Source organism: Syngnathus floridae, chromosome 15 (genome assembly GCF_059516105.1).
Source record: "Syngnathus floridae isolate MCC-2025c chromosome 15, RoL_Sflo_1.0, whole genome shotgun sequence".
Lineage (NCBI taxonomy): Eukaryota > Metazoa > Chordata > Actinopteri > Syngnathiformes > Syngnathidae > Syngnathus > Syngnathus floridae.
The window spans coordinates 12,251,118-12,270,092 of NC_142427.1; the positions used below are offsets into that span (position 1 = coordinate 12,251,118).

At 43.3% G+C, this 18,975-nt stretch overlaps 2 protein-coding genes across 4 annotated transcripts in view; one reads left to right on the forward strand and one right to left on the reverse strand.

Moving 5' to 3' along the window:
- The window catches only part of robo3 (roundabout, axon guidance receptor, homolog 3 (Drosophila)), a 64,451-nt gene that overhangs the window by 19,441 nt on the left and 26,035 nt on the right, over window positions 1-18,975 (forward strand). For 2 of the 3 annotated variants that reach the window (XM_088398079.1, XM_088398080.1), the window contains exons 3-5: window positions 11,051-11,207; window positions 11,272-11,338; window positions 11,438-11,673. In XM_088398079.1, coding sequence (XP_088254205.1) covers window positions 11,304-11,338; window positions 11,438-11,673 — 271 coding nt within the window. In that variant the 5' untranslated portion in view covers window positions 11,051-11,207; window positions 11,272-11,303. Of the gene's footprint in view, window positions 1-11,050; window positions 11,208-11,271; window positions 11,343-11,437; window positions 11,674-18,975 lie in introns of all 3 variants that reach the window. The other variant, XM_088398081.1, reaches the window with a different exon arrangement.
- msantd2 (Myb/SANT DNA binding domain containing 2) lies at window positions 552-3,937 on the reverse strand. Its single transcript, XM_088399473.1, has 4 exons — window positions 3,276-3,937; window positions 2,649-2,907; window positions 2,511-2,574; window positions 552-2,412 (listed from the first exon to the last, which is right to left on the reverse strand). Exons 1-4 carry the CDS (start codon window positions 3,783-3,785, stop codon window positions 1,527-1,529), a joined length of 1,719 nt encoding a protein of 572 aa, XP_088255599.1. The 5' UTR covers window positions 3,786-3,937; the 3' UTR covers window positions 552-1,526.

An 18,975-nucleotide genomic window follows, 5' to 3' on the forward strand; every position in this document is an offset into this window, starting at 1 on the left:
AGATTGCATTGTATAAAGACTTGAAAGCAAGTCACGTGCTCCCACATTTCCCAAACATGAACTTTTGTATTCAATTGAAATCTTGTTGACCGTTTGGATGAAACATCTGCCACCTTGTGGTCTGTACATGATACTTTATGGCAACATGGGGACCTTTGCCTTTTCATTCTTCTTCTTCTTTTTAATTTTTTTTTTTTTGCCAGTGCTGCAGTGCCTCAGTTGTCCAAATCTTCTAATCATATTTGGTAAATACTGTATGTAACTCCATGCAGATAATGTCCAGTTCTTTTTTAATGATGGCTCTTGTCTGCCACCCTGTGGTCGTCAGGGTAAATGTTCATCCAGAACGGAAACTGGATGAACCTCATGCAGAAGCTGCGAATACTAATGCTTAATTTAGTTGTATTCCATTTGCAAAAATCCATTTCAAAATGTCACATTATTATAGGGTGCTTTGAGGAAAAAAAATTCATTGAATGCAATCAATTGCACTGCAAATAACTGACAAGCAAGGCTACCGTTTGTTTTCACATTTACACACAAGGCCACAATCAGTGTGTAGCAAATAAAAAGTCAGTGCCCCATTTATTGTTTTTAACAATGACAGTGACCTCCACATGACAACAATCAAGAACAAGGCGTCAGCCAATCAAATAGAAAACACTGTTGACTGGTATCGCAGACCAAAACAGATAAACATTTTCAAAAGCTGGATTGCACATATATACTGTATATATAGATAGATATTTATTTATTTATATAAGTTCATGTCAATATAAGGTATATTTTATATCTATACTGAATATACAGTACATGAATTTGATTGCAAATCAAAAGAGAATATCGCTTTAAATCTTTTCCCATTTTCATTGAATCAACTCTGGACAGTCCTTGACTGTCACATTGCACATAAACTCTGAAATTATTTTCAGAAAGGCTACAGTTTCACATTTTGGAGTCAGCCAGTCTGAAAACCCCTTTTTTTTTTTTTCCCTCTCTCTCTTCCCCAAACCACAAGAACATGTATACTCGTGGTTGTACTTTGCATTACATCCATCCATCAATTTTCTAGTGCTTATTCAGTTCAGGGTCAAGCCATGGGGAAGTAAAAGTACTCAATGAAGCTGTTTTTGCAATGTGGCTGGGATGCCAGACTACGCGCTGAACACCTATGAAGTGAGGGCTGAAAGTTCTTGACTTCATTCAACTTTCAAATATTCCTCGTGACACATATATCATTTGAATTAAGGCCCCGCAGTTCATTAGTCTGTAGTTTGAGCACGAGTCATCTGATATCTCTTATGGTCCCCTTGTTACATCACGACTAATTCTACTGAGGTAGACCGATGCATTCATTTGGACAAATAAATAAGAATGACAGCTTTTGAAATGTTCCCATTTCCACAGACATGTAACCATTTTGCGGATTTGTAATTTTAGTCTCAAGGTCCAGTCGCAACATAACTGGTCACCTTAGCTTGGTCGGGCATCCGCTCATTTCCAAACGCACGTCCAAATATGGCAGATTAAAATACTTCATTGTTGTTGTACTTCAAAGAATAACCAATTGCAGTTTCCAGGCACTCCACTAAGGAACCTGCAGACAGGAAGTCCAGATCCACCTCTATGAATTTAATGTAAATTGCTAAAGAGCCAGGCTCATTTAAGACACAGTTGCGACAGTTCTCTTGAAGAAAATGAGTCAGCAAGGAGCCCTCACTTTGGAAGTATTTCTTGGCAGGAATCTGAAAATTCTGTAAGAGACACTGTTGAATGGTCCTATCTTCAGCAATGCCAAGGTAGCAGTAAGTGACTTTAGGCCCAGTGCTGTCACTATTCCCTGCTCCGTCAGTCTGACAGTTCTCTGACTCACATTGAGGTAAGCTGCAGTTGTGAATATCGCTTTGGGGAGAGGTCCGACCCGATGACGTTGCCGCCGCCGCCGCTGCCTCGTAACCGATAGCGTAGAGTCCGTACGTCTTGGGGAGATCCCCGGGGAGGAGGTAGTGAGATGTGGATATGCTGCACTCGGCTTCCCTTGACAAGGACACTGGAAGCCAATCCACCTCCATGTGCAGCTCTAAGCAGCGCGCTTCACTGATGGTAATGTCCAGGAATTTGTAGTAGACATTCTTCCAGTTCATCTTTTGAACTTTGGTCATGACGCTTTTGCCCTCAGGCTTCTCCGGATTGAAGTATTCACGAAGCCGCTTTCCCAGCGGTACCTGCGAACTTATCTCGGCGTAATGGTAACGCACGTCTTCTCGCCAGCGAGTGTCGTAGCCGATGCCGAAGATGGCTAGCTTGTTTGAGAGGTGCAGGCGGGAAAACTCGGTCCAAGTTTGAAAGTGCTCCCATTTGAGCTGCACCGACTCCAGGATACGTATCAGCGTCTGCATCGTGTCCTTTTTTCTGAAAAGAAACGGATTACGACGATTAGACCCGCCTTTCTTCTATAATGCACTGGCGGACGGGCGGGTGAAGGAAGCGTGGTTCAAATTCTCACTTACTGGATTCGCTCCGACAGCTCTGCTTGAATCTGAAGAACTCTGCTTTTCGGCATATGTATTTCTTCTACGAAAAAAAAAAAAGAAGCCGATAATTCACCGTTCTTCCAAACTTTCCACCCTGCCTGCCCAAACACCTACCGGCGGCGTCCACGTCTCCCTCCTGGAAAGCCGAATCAAGCACCTGGTTGCACCAGTCCTCCTGCGAGAAGTCTTCCAAGGTGCTGCCGTCAGACTCCATCTCCTGGTAAAGTCCACTGCTGTTGATCAGCACCGGAGCACAGCTTTGGGAATCCCAGCCTCCCTGACCAAACACCTTCTCCAGTTGCTCGATGGTATAGCTGCTCTTCCTCTTGCCGATGCCGTGCTCCTTCACACGGCTGTAGCAACGCCGAAGTGTCTGCGCGAGTGAGAGAAATGTTCAAATCAGTGCAGTCGCGCCCGTGAATATTTGGGAATTCTCATCGAAACATTTACTGCTGTGCTATTTTCGGTTTACGGATGATCTTAAAGTACAGGGATAGATAGAGCTGAAGGCCAAAATCACCATTATCCAAGTCGTTGCCCCACTTTGTTTACTAGAGGTCCCACCCGGAAGTGCCTATGACGTCATAGTCAAGCAGTCTGTCAACAGAGTTCATCCGCGACCGGGGCCGGCCGGAATGAAGTCGCAAGCAGCGTGTCATGACTGATTGATTCTAAAGCAACGATCGCTTGACAACATGGCTATTTGGATGCTCGAGTGTTTCCATATCCCGTCCAGTGTACCTTCATCCTCTCCCGGCACTGAGACGGGGTCCTCTCGTAGCCCAAGTCCGACAAGGCTCTGGACACCCGCTCGTACATGGCAGGGCCGGGGGCCTTGGCAGTAAACATGGTCCCCGCCACTTCCAACTGCTGCATCTTGGCCTCCGTCAGCCTCTCGTTCCCCCACACGGCGATGAGGGCGTTCGTTTCCGAAGGGGTCCACGACATACCCCGACAAGCAGTGTAGTTGTTGGAGGATGAGGCGGCCGCTGATCCCGTCCGGGCCCCGGAGCCCGCGGAGCCCACGTTCAACGGCGAGAAGCGGTTGGGTGTGGAGGGACCGGAGTGATAGTGGTCGCTCAAATCCTCCGACTCAGGGGATGGCACCTCGGTTTTCGGGATCTTTAACGGCCTCGAGAGCTCTGGTGATTGTTCTGCGTTGCTGGACGCCGCCATGTTCACTCTGTTGCTAAGGTTGCCGGGAGGGAGGGAGAGAGAGAAGGAAGGGAAGGCGACGTTCGGGTCAGGCATGGACAAAAATGCGGTGCGGAACCGTGGATGATGGATGCGCACGTGGAGGCTGATGCGACAAAAACAACTTGCACTTTGAACATATTTTCATTTCGAATCACTTTGTGCAATTGAGCTTCTCTAATATGAAGAAGGTGGCAACCAGCGGTGATGCATGATTACCAGTACTTCTGTTATTGCTTCTTTCTTGCATTTCTTCTTCTCTTTTGGCAAATTGTTTTGCTGCTTTACCTCCGCTGGAAAGAAGGTGGCAGTAATGCGCAGAAAGGGACCATGAGTAGGGAATAAGGGTGCCAGTCCGAGCTCTAATTTGGACATTAAAAAAGTTACCCCTGACCAGCCATACTATAAAAAAGTGTGACTGACACCAAAAAAATACAGTCATCTATCTTAATTTGATTTCTGTAAAAACACTGCCATGTAATATAATAACCTATGTATATAATATTACTGATGTTACATCAAATTGACTCTTGGCAGTTTAAAAACTGAACACAACATGCTCAGCTCACAAAATGTTTCAATTTGTACCATCAGAAAGTCATTCCTCGCATCATTACTGTCCCAAGGAACGACACAGTAGTGTCATCCTCGGGCACTGAACGAGACCCTATATTGGATTTTGAGGCAATAATTGGTCATTTGACGGCGTACTTGATGGATTATGTCATTGTTTACTTGATCGTTGGTGCGACTGGCTTCCTTTAGGGACCACTGCCCACTTCTGCTTGCTCTGCCATCTGTCCACCTTTTGGCTTTTTGTGGCCTGTGGGGTCCTGACCTGGCCAAAGAGACAGTAACATTCTTTTCAGGTGAACGTTACTAGCTGTCCAAATAAAGGTCAAAAAAAAAGAAAAAAAAATAGGTATAACCTTTATCACTACTGCTGTCAGTAAGTTGTCACAAGCTGTTTAAATATGAGTTCTTTATCACAACCCAGTCACAGTAATATATATCATATTTATTATATCCCAATGAATGCTCTTATTCTGGCATTCAGTCCACTGATGTTAAATTCTCCCACACATTGTGAAACAAAAGAAGCCCCTCCCTCCAAGCTCCAAGTCCTCTGCAGACTCCCTTGATCCCGAAACTGGCTCTCTGGCTCTCTCATCAGAAGCATCCCAATCAGCATTTAGCTCTTTAAGTTCCTCCAGCTGGGCCCTGCCGTGCCTCCGTCCCAGTGGATTCCACTACCCTGAGCTAACCTCCCCCGAGCGACAAGGGGGTACCAGGTGCCATGGCTGAGCGAGATGTCTTGGTAATTTGGCTTGACGCACCCTAACACACGCGCACCCTCCTTATATCAAGGGCAGAGAGGGACTATGGACATTAAACACTGTCTCATTAAGTTTCTTTCGACGAGACGGGCAACCTAATGAGAGGCCATGTCATGAGCAACAACATCTGATCTCCACCAGCTCAAAAACAAAACATCCAGGTAGGCTCGCCGGGTCAGGGCCAAAGTCATGTCACGCCTCAGTAAACGGGTGGAAATATCAACGGGTCGGCTTGAAGGGATCCAAGTTGGTGCGCTTCCAAAGGAGAATGGCGAGTTTGACTTCCTCATCTCCGCACTGTTTTGAAATTGATTTAAATGAATGTGTCTTGTTTATAAGTTACAACATGATTCCTTCATTGGGTTTGAAATTTAGAAATCATTTCATATGAATCCCAATTTCTTAAATATTTTTAAGCAAAAATTCAAAATAAGTCAAAGGTACATGTAGTGATGTCTTTTTTAAAAGGGCAGCAGCTGGGTGCCATAAATCAATTCTATTTAAATATCTGACAGCTTTTTAAATTAGGGACATTTCTCAACATCTCATGCATATACAATTAAGAAACACATCATTAGCTGGTGATTACCTAACTTATGATGCAACTAAAATGCTAAATCAGAATAGAAATGTCTTGCTTTTGTTTTAGCCGTTTAATTTATTGCAGTGCAGAAGCTGTCTTTGGGTTGTCATGGCAACATGATTCACTTTGCGTCCCATTCTTCTTAAAGTTATGTTAAGTCTGTGACCATCTTTGACCCCAAAAGAAAAATCCATTCTCCGACTGAATGTGTTTATTAAATATTTGCAATGCATTTATTTGTCCAAATAAGACTTTTTTAGTTTTGGCTGATGTGCAATTTAATGGAATATCAGACCGCCTCACAAAATCTTGACCTCAAGTGTCATTGTTCATGAAGGGAACATGGTTGATTGTTAATGGTTGAAGTTGGGGGATGATGGCTCTATCTCGCCATGGTGAATGATTACAAAGGTTTGCCCGTCCACGCAGACCCCCCTGCCCCCCCTCCAAAGCTCAGGTGTGGAGCAGCTGAACAACCTAGGCCTGTCCACAACTCAATACACCATTAGCCTCTTTGGAGAGAATTTTCATGATATCATATTATACATAAAGGACAAAATACGTGACACTGGCCATTTTTTTTATCCAATCAGTGTCCGGATTGTAATTCTAATGGGATACACTGTTTTCGTGACACACACAAACATGCAAAAACGTGTCAAACCGCTCACAGCGGCCCGTTGTGTGTGACATTGGTCCAGAATCCCTCAAATAATTCGACTTTGGAGGTCGCTCACTTTGTTTCTATCTTCTTGAATCTTTCTTTCCCAAACATGCTTAACATGTCATTAGTCTGCACTGGAGAGCAGGCCATCACCTCTTGATGGGGCACCATTTGAAATAAGCAGCTCATTCGGGAAACAACGCCAGATGGGTCATTTACTGAAGAAGTGGAAACGAAACAAGAAAAGTATTCAGTGAAAGTGCAAAACAAAAATAACAAAGATAATTGCTTTCAGGATGAAATTGGAAGAGAATTTGTGAGTACAATGACTTTCCCTAGTTCTCTAGCACAGTCAGTTTTATTTATTTTTTGGGCGCCGGTACAATGCACTCATCTACGGCTGCATGTGCGGCGGACCTTAATTAATATGAAAAGATTGTAATAAAGAAGGGCAAGATCCCCCTTTAGTGATGGTTCCCCAGAGACACACAGCTAATTAAAGGGCTACCCATACCAATGAAGTGTTAGCAGTCAAGAATTGGCCTGATCAAATACTACATGACTTATGTATGGATTCATAAATAGACAAACGTGTTTAAAGAGATTAACAGTATAATACTTTTGGAGGTGAGATGTGAAGTGTGACTATGTACATACCGAGCTAAATCACTCAATGGCTTAGTTGATATGGACAACATTTCTCCAATCGGAATTTGGATTAGATTTATGGGCAGATGCACTGTTTTCATGGACACTCACTGAAAACATTGATCAGAATTTTCTTTTTCTTTAGTGACTCAGGCTCTGCTTGAGGTTTTTCTCTTCAGATCAACCATTTAAATTTCAAGTATGTCATTAGAGAGAAGGCACAAACATCCGAAAGCGCTCATCGAGAAGGTGCTTGTCCGTTTCCTTTGGAGCCTGAAGACATGTATTCATTCATAAAAGGTCTGTCTCTGATCAGAAGGTTTTTAATGACAACATCACGGTCATTTCCTGACAGAGCGACAATTAACTTTTGTGCCAGCGGCTCGTTTCAGTATCGGTCGGCGCCAGCGCTAGCACCAGTGGCGGAATAGCGTCTGGTAGAGACGCTCGGGTCTCTGTCCTAATTGCTATGAAAAGCTCGTTTTTATGGAGAGGCAGGAGGGACTGGTGCCCTTTGAGGGATTTTCTTCAGGGCCAGAGGAGGTTGGCTGCCTACTAAATGCACACCATATGGAGGAACACAAAAACATTGCAGCACCAGAAAAGGAACGTAGTCAAATTGGACCCTAGTTGCTAGTTGCGATGTCGAGCAAATGTAAACAAACATGGATGCTGTTATTCCAAGTCATTTATAGCTGGGACCTGTCCGGTGTAGGCAAAGTTAACCAAGCGAGCAAAACCTGATCAGAAATGGATGGGGACTAGACTAAATAAAGACGGACAGGACGACAATAGGTAGGTACATATTGTCGTGTTGTCTGTTAATCATTCCCCAAACGCCTCTGGCTTCAATAAAAAAGAATAAAAGAACAATTTGGCCAGCCTCAGCTGTGAATAGGCAAGCTATCACGGAACACAATAGCGCAGTCACGCCGCTATAATTTAGCTTGTGCTCTCCGACACGCCCTTCTCTTCACCGCCCTCTTTGTTAATGTTGTCCGTCGAGCATATCATTTGCCTTCAAGGCCAGATGGTTCAAATCCATAATTCACAACAGCCCACTACCACCACCAACATGACATATTTTGCACGACAGCTCACCTCTTTGGTTAATGAAGCCACTGAGTTGCTAGGGGGCCCATGCATGCACCTGGGCCAGTCTACCTGTGCTCGACTGTGCAAAAAAGAAAATTGGTCATTCAAAATGGGACAAACTGTGTCGAACTTGGTGTCCTCACACAGTCATTTTTGGAGAATTTAGATTGATCAGATAACTCAAGGAACAACCTGAGTGATGGCCAAATGTGTGTGTGTGTAAAAGCATTCATTAAATTGTGACTGCCATTTGCCATTGATTTTTCCCTGGAGTGTGTTGAAGTGCGCCTGTCCGCCTGGGAAAAGCAATCAAGCTCAAAAGTTTTCTTCAAATTCAGGGGGGCTGACAAATAAGTCATCTTTTTCAGCACCAATCAATACCATGCAGGCAGGCCTCTTGACTGTTACGCTGCGATATTTGCCCGCTCTATCGCTGATTGGAATGAACTCCATTTTGCGGAGGGCCACGAGGAGTGATTGTGAGAACGCAAAGCAGCAGACGTATTGAATGTTTTTTTTTTCTCTTGCCGACTTACATGCGAAGAGGGCAACTCATCAAAAGTCACTCGAAGATATCAGCTTTGAAATTTGAGGTGCCTAAAGGCAGACAAGGTCCCAGACTTGCCTAAATTGCCACCTTGCATTATAATCCCATTGCATATTTAAATGAATATTTTGCATTTATCTGCATTCATTTGGAAATTTAATGGTATGACAATAAGAGAAAAAAAATGAATTTGATAATAAATGAATTCATGAGATGCAAATCTGTGACAGATCCATCTTTTCCCACTAAATATCCTTCCGGTTACGGCTAATTGTTGTATTGTAGTGCAATTACCCAGCGTTTGTTCAGGCTTTACATCGTCTGCTGGTGGGCTGCGCCTTTCTTTAAGCACCTCCCTTCCCTTTAAAGAGAACATACCTATTTCCTCATTTCTGAATCAATACAATGGAAGCTCAAGTCTTGAAGTAACTCACACAACTGAGCAGAAACAGTTTTTACTAGATAGGTAAACCTAATCTCGAGCAATCCACAACCCTGTTCCCTACGCCAATCCATCATTTCCGCAACATGCTATGAATCGACGCTGTGAATAATACGTAGTAACCCGATATCAAAATTAGAGCTGAGTATGAGCAGCGAGAAGTGTTTTAAACAGAGGCTGAAGTTTTTGGGATAGCTCTCGTGTTCATTGGGGTGGGGTCGGGGCTTAGTTGACACAGAGTCCCAGAGGGAGACGCTGGCCATTTTGCTCAGGGATGCTTCCATCTGGCTGCCACACTCAATGTATATGATGGAGGCGGCAATTACGCCTCTTTGGCATATGGGCAGTGGCAGACACCCAGCTCTAATCATCATGCTTGCCAACTCTTTTGCAGTACAGGTCACTTGCACATACGCCCCTCCCCTCCCCTCCCCTCCCTCCCCCCAAAGTTAGTCTTCACTAACTGCCCAGTTGGGTAACGGAGTCTGGCAGCTTGCCGTCAAACGTCCAGCTGGGAGAGTGGAGTTGTGGCCGCATACGCTCGCTTGTCTTTGCCCCTGCATGCTTAATCCCAAAGGGCAAACTGCAGTGGCAAAAGCCAGACGTGGCCGCAGATGTTCCCGTGTGGTACCTTGTGGTGTCCCGTGGCATATCTACTGTATGATGCCAGGCTGACTGACTGCAGGTGCTGGCAGCAATAGCAAGTCCGACGCAATTGCTACAGCTGACACACAAGTCATTTTCTTCTCATATGAAAAATGAATTCCTTTTTAAGAAAGGCTATATTCAGCCTGAAAAGGATTCATGAATAATGCAGACATTTTTGTAAACATGCGCTTTCTGATGTTTTAGAACAGGGATTTGGATCGGGTGGTCTGCGGCTCTCTAGTGCTCCGTGACGGTATTGCAGGTGGTCCGTGAAATTGCAAATGGAAAAATAATTTTAAATTGATTTAACGTTCAGACTTGATTTATTTTCCAGCTCATTTTGTGAATCGTTTCCCCATCCAAATAATGGAGCTGAGATTCCCAAAATAAACATACAGATGCCTGTATAGGTCTGCAAAACAAAAGAATATTCCGCCAAAGCAGTGGTCCCCGAGTTGCTTATACGGTATGGTGGTCCCTTGGACAAAACCAGTTTAAAAAGCCCTGCTGTAAGAGGTTGGAGCACATATTTAATATGTGTCCATATGTGCGCATGAAGTTGGCGGAGATGTCTCATGAATTGAAGACTCTCTGAAGTGACCAAAAGGGTGAGCCGCGGGGGTCGTCACAGCAACTTTGAGCCGGCATTGTCGGGGAGTGTGGAGGAACCCCGATGGAGGGCGAGCGAGGGGGGGGGTCAGGGACAGGCAGGATTATTAGGAGTCACACTGAGGCTGTCAGCGGGGGAGTCCAGTGGCCACATGCGACCATACTGCTTCCATCGCATATATGTGTCAATGATGATTTGTAGCCTGCCTGTTATTGTTACCGAGGGCACGTTCATCAATATGCATCTGCACACATCAAGCGTAAAAGTGGCAACTTTATTATGCAGGAAGACTACGATCAGAGCAATTTAGATTGCAGACTGACACTTAAAGGAGCAAAAAATCGCATTCATTTCACTTGGAATGTGTTTAAACAGAAGAACCCACTTAAAAGTGGAGAACAGAAATCTGCACCCATGCTATCATGCAAATTGTTGGCAAATAGATTGGAATGCTTTTAAATATGTTGCAGGTTCTTATTGATTTATTTTCATCACGATGCATTCATCCAAATATTTTTTGAGCACGTATCTAGGATGACATTCTTTTTTTTGTATTATAAAGCAAAACCAAACACAGCAGGAGCTGGTCTTTTCCCGTCCGTCTTCACAAGCAGAACTCATATGCATTTGTTTGCTTGTGTGATTTACAGTAGTGACAGTGACAATAAGTCAAGTGTCCGCTGCCACCCTTATTCAAAGCCTCCTGGGATGATTATTAATATAATAATTAAACATTCATTGCCCACAGCACCTGCTCTCTTCCTCTCCTCCGGACCCCCGAGAGAGAAGAAGAGATGGGAGGGAGGGAGGGAGGTGCGCAGGAGGAGCCAGAGGGGAGGGGTTGCTGAGAGGAGAGCAGCAAATCCAAAGGGGTCATCATCACATTGGTGGATTCTTTTACACCGGTGAGAGGCTTTTTTTTTTGGGGTTGTGTGAAAGGAGACAGCATGTGAAGTTATGTGATTGCAGAACAAAAGAAGAAAGGAGGAAGGAACAATCCCATGCCGGGAAGGAAAGCGCTGGACTCTATCGCTGGGTGGGTGGGTGCTCGCCCCCCCCATCTTTAATCAATTGATCAACTCAATTTTTCCTCACTATTTAATCCATTTTTTCCCCTTTCTTGATTTGATCTTAGACAAAAAAGGCACTTTTTAAAGCGCAAAAAAGAGGCAGCAAAGTTGTGCAGCAGACTTTTTTGGGAGTGGGTGTGTGTCAAGATGCTGCGCTATCTGCTGAAGACCCTGCTCCAGATGAACTTGTTCTCCGACACCATCCGAAACCCCAACAACGCCACAGATTTGTTCTTCAACACCTCGCTGCCGTCCTTCAACAGCTCTCTGCTGGATTGGGGCAACTTCAGCGGCTTCAACGGTAAGAGTCAAATTGGAGTCTCCTCTTTGCTTCCTTCACCTTTTCTCGGGGCAGAACAATGCAAAACGGACAGCTTGTGTCTTTTGTGATAAGGTAATGCAGTGGAGGGAAATGCCAGGAGAGGAAATCCAAGTCATGTGAGCTTGACATTCAATTCAAACACCAGTCCGAATATGTATTATTACTTTTTGTAGATTTTAAATTAGTTTCCAAAATTTACTAGCTGGATGATACGACATAATATGACTCAAAGTGGTTTACGTAAGCTGCTGTTTATTTGATTTTTTTTTTTTAGAATTCTATTTTTGTTGTTTCTGAGCATTTGTGTACCTGCAGTTTGGTTGTGTGCATTGTGTCACAGAGGACAGACAGGAAGCAATATATATTGAATGGCAAAACCAGCACAGTTATTAATGGAGTGTAGATTGAATGTGGTGTCCAACGTGAGCTCAAACACGGAGTCACAATGAATCTATTAAGATAGACGACAAACGTGCCTCGTCTGAGTCAGGCTTCATATTCTCTTTCTTCTAGTCTTTCCCAAACCATCAAGAATAGTCTGCAAAAGCTTTAGTCCGCTGGAGTTCATATAAAGACGTATCAAAAAAAAAAAAAAAGTACGGTACTGATTCTACTGTATATGAGCTTGCAGAAATAATGAATGAAAAAATAAATAAATAAAAGGCTGTGGGAGGACAGCTTGGCTCATCCTGGATGTCCAAATGAAAATCAATCAGGCCGAATAACCAATTTCGGATGGACAATGTACTTACACATAGCACAAAAGTAGACTGTCGGCAAGTTGATCTATTTGGTGGTTGTTCACGCGCCATCATTTTTTTTTTTTCCCCAACCTCAACTGACGCACGGGGACTGCTTGTTAACTAATTATGTGCGTGACAATCAATATAGTCACGCAATTAATGCTAAGTAATAGAGGTGCATTTGAATGATTGGAAAATTCTAATGAGTTGAAATCACAAGCCTACACTAACTGGAATAATACAAATCATTTTGAACATTTATGACTTTTTCTAAAAGTACCTATTGATTTAAAGCCACGTCTTGCGCCTTGAAGTATTATCTTGAAATAATATTCCCACTGGTTAAAGCTGTTTGTCTGTGCGTGCGTGTGCATATTTAGCCACTAATTATCCTTTAGTATTTCATTATTCCAATGGCTCCAATATGTTCCCCCCCCCCCCCCTCCAACCACGTGCCTTTTTTTGCCTAGAAACCAGCAAGAAAATCTTTTTACATTCGTATCATACAACACACTCAGTCATGTTTTATCTCTGCAAAGCTGACAGTGGAATAAAAAAATCAATAGTGGATTTACAGAGGAAAGACTAGCAGTATGGTGCCCATCAGGCAGGCAGGCGGGCAAGCGCAAGAAGGGAGGGTTAGCTTTCTTTCTTTCTTTCTTTCTGTCTTTCTTTCTTTCCCAGGCAACCCCGCGGTGCTGGTTTGACTCAATGCTGTACCTGTTGCACCGAATGACAAGAGCATTGAAATGTGTGTCATTCTGCTGCTTTCACCCTGGCTCTTTCCATCCTCGTTTATTCCCTATATGCATTAATAATGGATTTGTAGGGAGTATTTAGGCGGCCAGATATGTTTATTCATATGGAGCGTCCACCTCTGTTTCTCACCACACTTTGACGCCACAAGAGTAAGTTTTGGGACTAAGTCCCATGACAGGCGAAATTCAAATGATAATTACCGTGCCACATTTGATGTCACAGCAAGACTCATATGGAGCCTTTTTGGATCATTAAAAATAACCTTTTTTTTTTTTTTTTGCAGCAAGCACACACTCTGTTGTTGATGTTGGCAATGCGACTGTGACTGGCTCTTTGTAGTGGCATAAAAAGGGAATGTCTGATGAGTGGGGAGGCAGGCTTCAGGCTTCAGTCGCGGCTGGCCGGACACCTACGGTGGAGAACAGAAGGGGAGGGGGCTTGATGACCCACATTGATGGCACTTGGCCAAAACAAACCCGTATTGTGGACATACAAGCCCTGTAATGAGGCACGATGCACCTCTTCAAGCCTCCAATCGAATGCTTTCTAATTTCCCATATCATGTCGTTCATATTTGGTTTTCCCATATACACCCATTGGTAAAAAGTGAGGCAGACTTGACTATATCTCGGCTATAGACAATGGCAAAGAGGTTTTGCAAATCATCATGTCAAAGGGAGTCCTCCTGTCACTCTGTTGCCGCCTTCTCTGCTTTTTGCCGTCTTTATTTAGCACATCCTGTTATCTGCTTCACCTCATTTCCAATTCACCTTGACTTTTTCATTTGGCAACAATGTGACTCATTTCATGTAAAATAGAAAAAGGACTGTTTGAGTCCATTTGAATTTCATTTGCCGTTTTCTCCTCCATCCATCCATCCAGCCAGCCAGCCAGCCAGCCAGCGCTCCTTCACCTTATCTGTCCATCTGCCCCTCCCGTGTTTCTCATTAAGGAGGCTTGTGGGCTTTATACAGTAGCAAAAGAGCATCAGGAGGTGCTCAGCAGCAGTCGAGCAAGGCTCCCAATTACCATCAAAGGATCTTGATGTATTTTCAACAGCTCTAAGCTTGAGCCTACTCATCAGAATTTCCATCAAGCAAGGCCTTGCCTTGCCTTGCCTAGGCCTGCTGGATCCTCCAAAGGCTTATCAATGAGCAATTTTTATTTCAAGCCTCAATCTATTGGGACAACAGCGATGCCCATCCTGAATTGATCATCAAATGTCATTTTATGTTACAAAGCTGCTTTGGACTCAATGATGCACTATGAGGGAAAGATAATCACCTCATTTTAAAAAAGGAGCTTTCTGGAGAGGGCCTGCTAGGTTGCTGCTCAGTGGTGTTGACTGGATTCTGGTCACAGTATGACTTCATTTGGATGATATCAGGCCACAGCTGCGCGACATATGCTAATTGACTCGTGCTAATTTGAACAACTTATTCATTTAAAAAAAATAATTGTGATGATATGAAGAGTAAAAAAAAGCTCATAAATATTTTTATGTACATCAGCGGGCAGGAGTTGACACGAGGCAGCATTTGTGGTGAGGAGGAGGAGGAGGATGTGAAGAGCATGCAGGGAAGAAGATGAGGAAGGGCACGGTTTTCTACTTTGTAAGCAGGAGAGCGCCACTCTGCATATGCAAATAGAAGCAAGGTTGACTTTTTCCATCATGGCGAGGATTTAAGCACAGGCGGATCGGACGGGGATTAGGATATAAGACAGTGCTTGCATACATACATATGATGCCATATGGGCAAAAGCAGAATTGTTTGCAAACTTATAAGAAAGAAAGAAGTCATTGATTCGCTACAGAATAATGTTACTTGGGAATGAAATAAAAATGATGTTCCACTTAAAATTGGGTCAAAGCCTAAAATCAACCCATTTGTGTACCTCTTAATGAAAATTGTGCAACTGTCAACAGGTATTTTGGCCCACTGGATTCTCACTCCTCGTGAGCAAACTGATCCATCCGTCTCAGGTTTGAACTCTGGTTTTGTCTTCTCCAAAATGCATGTTGCACCTTTCACAGCTGAGGAATAAGAATAAGGCTTACCAAAAGACACTTTAGAAGAGTCACCGTTTTTATCCCTAGCCATTCTTCAACTATATATGTATATTAATATCATTATTAATGATATAATACATAAATATTATTAATGATATCATGTATAAATGTTATTAATTATATCATATATTATAATTATTACAATATATGATTAATGATATAATATATCAATATTATTGGTGTTTGATAAAAACGGCACCATTTCTATAAGAGTCTTAATATGATGAAATACGGTGGCTGTTAAATGTATCGTCGGAATAAGCGTTCATTCAACAGTCATTAAAATCCCCATCCATCAGTGTTCCTTCTTTATTAGAAAAAAAAAAGCTAGTCATTGTGAGAGGAGGAGTTCATGCAAAAGCGTGTGGTGGGGCAGCGGGGTCAATCAAAACGTGGGGTTAAGTGCGCTGATGACTCTGGGGTCGCAAGAGAGGTCACAACCCTTAACCCATCTTCAAATCCCCTCTTGACATCATTACTCAGGTGGCTGGCTGGCTGGCTGGCCGGCTTCCTGCCACTCACACCTGCCCAGTGCATAGATTCTGCTCATCAACTTAGATTTTGGGAAGAAACATAAATGATTACCTGAATATGATCAAATGAATGAATAGATTATGATCATGCTTTTGAACAGAATAGTATCTATCTACTCATCATTTGAGGACTCTTGCAGCAAAATTGTATGGCCGTGCCAGTCCAAATCCCTTTCACATAATCCAAATCGTAACGTCAGTAATCCTTTGAATCTCTTTGTTGCCGAAGAATCATGTTAATGATAACCCTGGAGGATCAGCACAATTGGTCACGTATACCTAAGAGGGTGGCGATGATGTATATGTTCTGATCCCACTCAATCCTTGCAGCATATTAATTCACGTTTGGCTTAGCGTGCACACATGTGAAGATTTGGTATGCCAAAAAAACCAGATCCAAACTACAGACATTTTTTTTTAACAATATCCATATGACATTTATCCTGTCTCACATTTTACTTTGCTTTGGTAGGTTTTTTCAATGTTAACATTTTATTCTTTTCTCCACAATTTTATTTTATATCATTATATATATTAAAAATGATATAATTGTTAATAGAAGTGCCGTTCAACATTTATTGAGCGGCACAAAGGAAGACTTCCTTGCACTATGTGACTGAAAAAGTGTGTGGGTGACAGGGCAACAAGGCGCTCTGCTCTGCCCATTTCAGGCATTCTACTACTAGATGAAGATTGGCAGCTCAGCGGCTCGATTTCCATAAAGCTATTTATTAGCCTGATTTCCCAGACTGGGAGCAACGTTGACCAGGCGGGCGGGCGGGCGGGCGGGGAAAAGAACAGAGGGGACTGATGCAAACGGAGGCCAGTTGGCCAGTCGGCCGGCCGGATGAATGGATGGATGGATGGATGGCAGAAGGTTAAGGCGAAGTCGCTATGGAAACTGCACTGCGAGGCTTGCGGGAGTGATTCGGAATAGCAGGCAGCCAATTAGCGCTGGATACACGGGAAAGAGCTCAGTGGTCAGAGGTCAATAACTCTTCCGTTCACTCTTACCATAAATATGAGGATTGTTTCTTACAAAGGGTTTGGTGGGTCTCCCTCAGATGGGTGAGTGGCAAAGACCCCCAACCCTCCAAGGCTAATTTTATTGATTTCAATTTTCTGAATGATACAATATGAATTGGATTATTTAAAGTCAACAGGTATGTCTCAATGTTGAGAACAGCAGTTTGGCAGCAGGCCCTCTTTCAATGACTTCATCCTTGCATGAAGTAGATCCCAGGTGATGATATCATAGCACAGCATCACGTCACATTAGGTCACGTCACCTGACCTTGGAGCACAGCTGCGCTCACCTGGACACAAAGGGAGCAGCAGGAACAATGAAGCTATGTACTAAGTGATGAGTCAGTGGAGGATCACGTCATCCGGAATCACTACAACAAAGGCCTCGTCGCTTTGTGTGACTCAATCTATCCGCAGCAAATGTATTTCTGCAAGGATAAATCAATCTAAGAAAGAACAGAGGGAAAAAAAAAACTAAATGCTACGTAGTTAAGAGTAAGTGAATATGTATCACTCAAGAGGCAAATAACTTCAACCATACGAGTTATACTTGCATAGAAGAACAAGTGCGACCTCTAGTGGAGCGTAGTAGTACATCAGTGGCGTCTTTCGGTGTGTGCACATCTTGTAATACTTATTTTGAACAGCAGATGTCAGTACCGCACTATCAATCTATGCTAAATGGCTTCAAACTCAAGTTCTGTGGTTTTAGCGTTTGGCCGCTAGAGGGAGACAGATATTTTGCTATTGATGCAGCACACAAAGAGCATGGGCAGATGAATCTGCAGTTCAGTTTCTGGCTTTATTTTTCTTCAGTGGTGTGAGAGCAGGTGAGAGGGCGGAACCCATTGCAGAGTCTCCTGGCCCATCCCAACCTCATCCAGCTTCCATCCATCCATCACTCTATCCTGCCATTTGGAAACGCCCCCCTCAATTTCAAATAGATTAGTGTTTTGGCGTAGCCTATGGGGCTATTTACTTGAGTTGAGATGTGAATGTAAAATGTCATCTGAATGGAGCTACTATTTCATGCAAGAGGTCCAAGTGAAGCAAGCGCATCATCAATCATGATCATGCCTTCCATTTCCATTGGAATAGTTTGCTTTGGGGCAGCCATTTCTCTCATGTCTGGCTGTAGCGCTCACATTATTATGCAGCCAAAAATCACTTTTGGACGCTTTAGCAGCCAGTTGGAATGGTGGACTTTGCTTCTGCCGTTATATATTTGTAGTAGGCAGTCAACCATCGATGACTTACAGAAGACATGATGGAATTTTCCCTCCTTGGCTGAATGTTATTTTCAGCAGTGGCGCAATCCCCATCACAGCCAGAGGCAAGGCAATCCAGCCATGAATGTATTGTTTGTCTTTCCCGATGTGCTGTGCTGTGCTGTGCTGCATCTGCTTCAGTGTTGAAAATGCTTGATAACTTGTGTTTCCAAGGGACAAGTTGTTTTCTTTTAACAAGAGGTCAACGTTGAAATAAAAGAATGGAGGTGACAACTTTTGCACAATCGAAACATGCTGAAATTGCAATTCGAAGAAATGGTGTGTGTCATTCAATCCCTTCAATTGATAAACAGTCAATAGCTGCACATGGTAAAGGACTTCAAAGTGGGTTGATCTGATGACTGAATGTTGTTACTCGAAAGTGAAGGAAGCGCGGTGTAAAAGTTGATATGTTTTGCTGACTTTTTGGATTCATCTGTATTTCTAACTTGTAAGAAGTCGCATTTGCTATCTGCCCAATTGTGAATGGACACATCTGTTCAAAACTCATTTCACTTTGAATTGCAGAATGCAATTATGGAAAAATACAACCTTTGTCAGCCATTATGCCGAGCTTGGACAAATTAGCGCAGACGCTTTAATTTTACAACAGGATGATGTTAATTGAAATCTATTTATCATCGGGGTGGTGTTGCTGGCCCATTTTCTCCCCAATTCAATTGCCGTTTGTGCAATAACGATGACAAATTGTCCCTTCCCGTGGGGTTCACCCATTATTCATATAAGTCAGCCTGTGAAAAGATGATTTGTATCACCAAAATGTGGTGGAGAAGAGTCAAAGGCCATTTTGGCCATGATTCAAGCAGGTGTTGACAAAGGATGCAGGATACAGGAAGTGCGTCCTGGCTTCACTCAACATA